Raw genomic sequence first — 2,348 nt, forward strand, 5'->3', positions numbered from 1 at the left:
CAATAAAAGAAAGGACTGAAGCGAGTCCCAACAAAATTTTTTCTCCACTGGAAGGACCGGGGCATAAATATTAAACATACTTACTTGTTGCCCAGAATCTTTGTGGAGGAGCTGGATGAAGATCCAATGAGAGCAGTTTTCTTCTTGAATCAATTCATATTTTGAGCTGTCCCAGAAGGAGGCAAGCCCACCAGAGGCTCCCCTAGCGCTGACAGCTCTTCTAGGACCTTTGTGCTAGAATGTCTTACTAGTTTGGAGGAGCGGATTATCCTCCATCTTTGTCTCCTGGATGAGAAGGATTTCAGGCGAATGTATCCTAACAATGTCTTTCAGGGCTTCTTCTTTCAGTCTGCTGCCTAACCCTCTGCAGTTCCAGGAGACGTACTTCATTATTTACTGCCTTGGGAGGTGGTGGCTCCTTTTGGAGCCCTGCTCTGCTTGCGCCCGGATCTGGTGTTCATCATTCCTTTTAGAGTTTTCTGGGAGCCTTGAAGGACATCCAGATAAGTTTTCTCCTCTCTCTGTTTCTTCTTGGATTTTCGACCCCTAGTCGATTTGATAGGAGTGATTTGTGATCCATCTGATTCGGTGTCTCTCTCTTCTGACTCTTCCCCTGAGTCAGAGGTTGGACTAATGTGCTCCTCATTGCCTTCGGTTCCCCTTTGATCAACATCTGCTAGGGGATCCGGTGAGTTTTCTACGGTTTCTTTCAGTTTATTCGATTGGTCTTCAGTTTCTTCCTGGTTCTCTGTTACATTCATCTTTTCAACTAAAGGGGGGCCTTCTTTTGTGATTTATTTGTTCTAAGAGTTGGATTGGGGGTTCCCCATTGTCCCAGATTTTGTCTGTTCAGTAGCCTTTGAGACTACCTTGACCTTTTTTATCTCTTTCCATCCTTCTTCTTCCACCTTGTCCCTTGATGGGGCTTTAGGGCGGTTTCATTGGAAATTACCATGCTCATGACAAATTCTGCACTTGAAGGGCAGTTGCTCGTAGTCCAGTTTCTGGAAGTGATGCCATTCTCCGACTGTGAGTTTAATGGCTTCCGGCAGACCAACTTCTAAGTCAACTTCCACGCAGATTCTTGCGCAGGTGTATTGGCCCCTATTGTCAGCTTTGTCAATGAATCGACCCAACCCGTTTCCAATCTTTTGAAGGGATTGGTAGCTCCAGCAGTGGATCGACAGGTTGGGGAGCCGGACCCAAACAGGGACCTCCTTTGGAAAATTGATTGAAGGGTCGAAATCAAGGGTCCATTTGTTCAGGAAAAGGCCTTGATTTCCCATGAAATACAGACCATTTCTGAACACCAGGTCATGGTCTTCCTTGGTAGTGAATTCGAAGATGAAAAATCCTCGACCGACAGCATAACGGATCACGTTGTTTGTCAGCAGAGGCCTCCAATTTCGTTGAACCCAATCATCTATAGATTTTGTTGATGGCCAACGACCCATAAATTGCTCGACCAATCCTCTGTCCGCTAATGCAAGAGCTATTTTGATTGGTTGTTCTTCAGGCAGAGCAATCTCTGGTATTTCTTCAAGCTTTTTGATAAACGTCGGGACTTTAGTATTTGGGCGTTTTTTCCCTTTCTGGGTCAGGAGATTTCTGAATGCGGTTGCAACAGAGAATGGAGGGGGGGGGAGAGGCCTCTCCGCCCCCTGGAGCACCCATGGCGGCGGCTCAACACACTGCATTTCTTGACCTAATCGTTGAAAACGCGCGCGCGCGTAGTTTCTCGGCTTTCACCTCTTAAAAGACGTTATTGCAATGGTGTCTTTTCATGTATTTCTCATTTTTCGTGGAGCAGGGTCCATCAAAAGTATGCAACATGTGTACTCCTTAGATGAGGAATTAAATTCAGCATCTAATGAGTGCTACCACTCAAAATTTGGGTAAAACCGTAGGGAGATAAGTTGACAATACGAGTTGAAAATTTAGTTTTTTTTATCTTTTTACCTATTTACTCCAAAAATGGTGAACCATCTCCCATGGTTGAAATCATCATCTTGAATCCTATTGGTACTTATAAAGTTGATTTTGGTTGTACATTTTTGTTTTGAGGCCCATTTTAGACCATACGTTTCTCATATGCAATTTCTCACATGGTAGACTCCGGCTCATCTATTCCCATAGTGTAGAAATGTACCATCAGTGATTGGTTGTAAATACCTCAGGTTGTCTCACCATTCATGATCACTTCTAGTGACACCCATATTTATATGCTTCCCTGAATTCAACAACATCCTATGTGTTGACACTCGATTTTCTAAATTATATAATTCCTTTGTTCATGACCTTGGTACTTTAGTGTGGGATCAGTTCTACACTTTATTTTTTTCTAAACA

General features: G+C 43.7%; 1 protein-coding gene across 1 annotated transcript; it reads right to left on the reverse strand.

Moving 5' to 3' along the window:
• Positions 1 to 938: 938 nt before the first annotated feature.
• On the reverse strand, positions 939 to 1,697 carry LOC149147058 (uncharacterized). The gene has a single exon (XM_089441699.1). The coding sequence runs from the start codon at positions 1,695 to 1,697 to the stop codon at positions 939 to 941; it is 759 nt and encodes a 252-aa protein (XP_089297825.1).
• Between the last annotated feature and the right edge of the window lie 651 nt (positions 1,698 to 2,348).

This window comes from Pinus tabuliformis, chromosome 9 (genome assembly GCF_031772625.1).
Source record: "Pinus tabuliformis cultivar Carrire ecotype Pingquan chromosome 9, CPIR1, whole genome shotgun sequence".
NCBI classification, from domain to species: Eukaryota; Viridiplantae; Streptophyta; class Pinopsida; order Pinales; family Pinaceae; genus Pinus; species Pinus tabuliformis.

What these genes read in the sequence shown, in the direction of transcription:
- LOC149147058 (XM_089441699.1), bottom strand. Translation starts at nt 1,697, where the DNA reads ATGCAGTGTGTTGAGCCGCCGCCATGGGTGCTCCAGGGGGCGGAGAGG.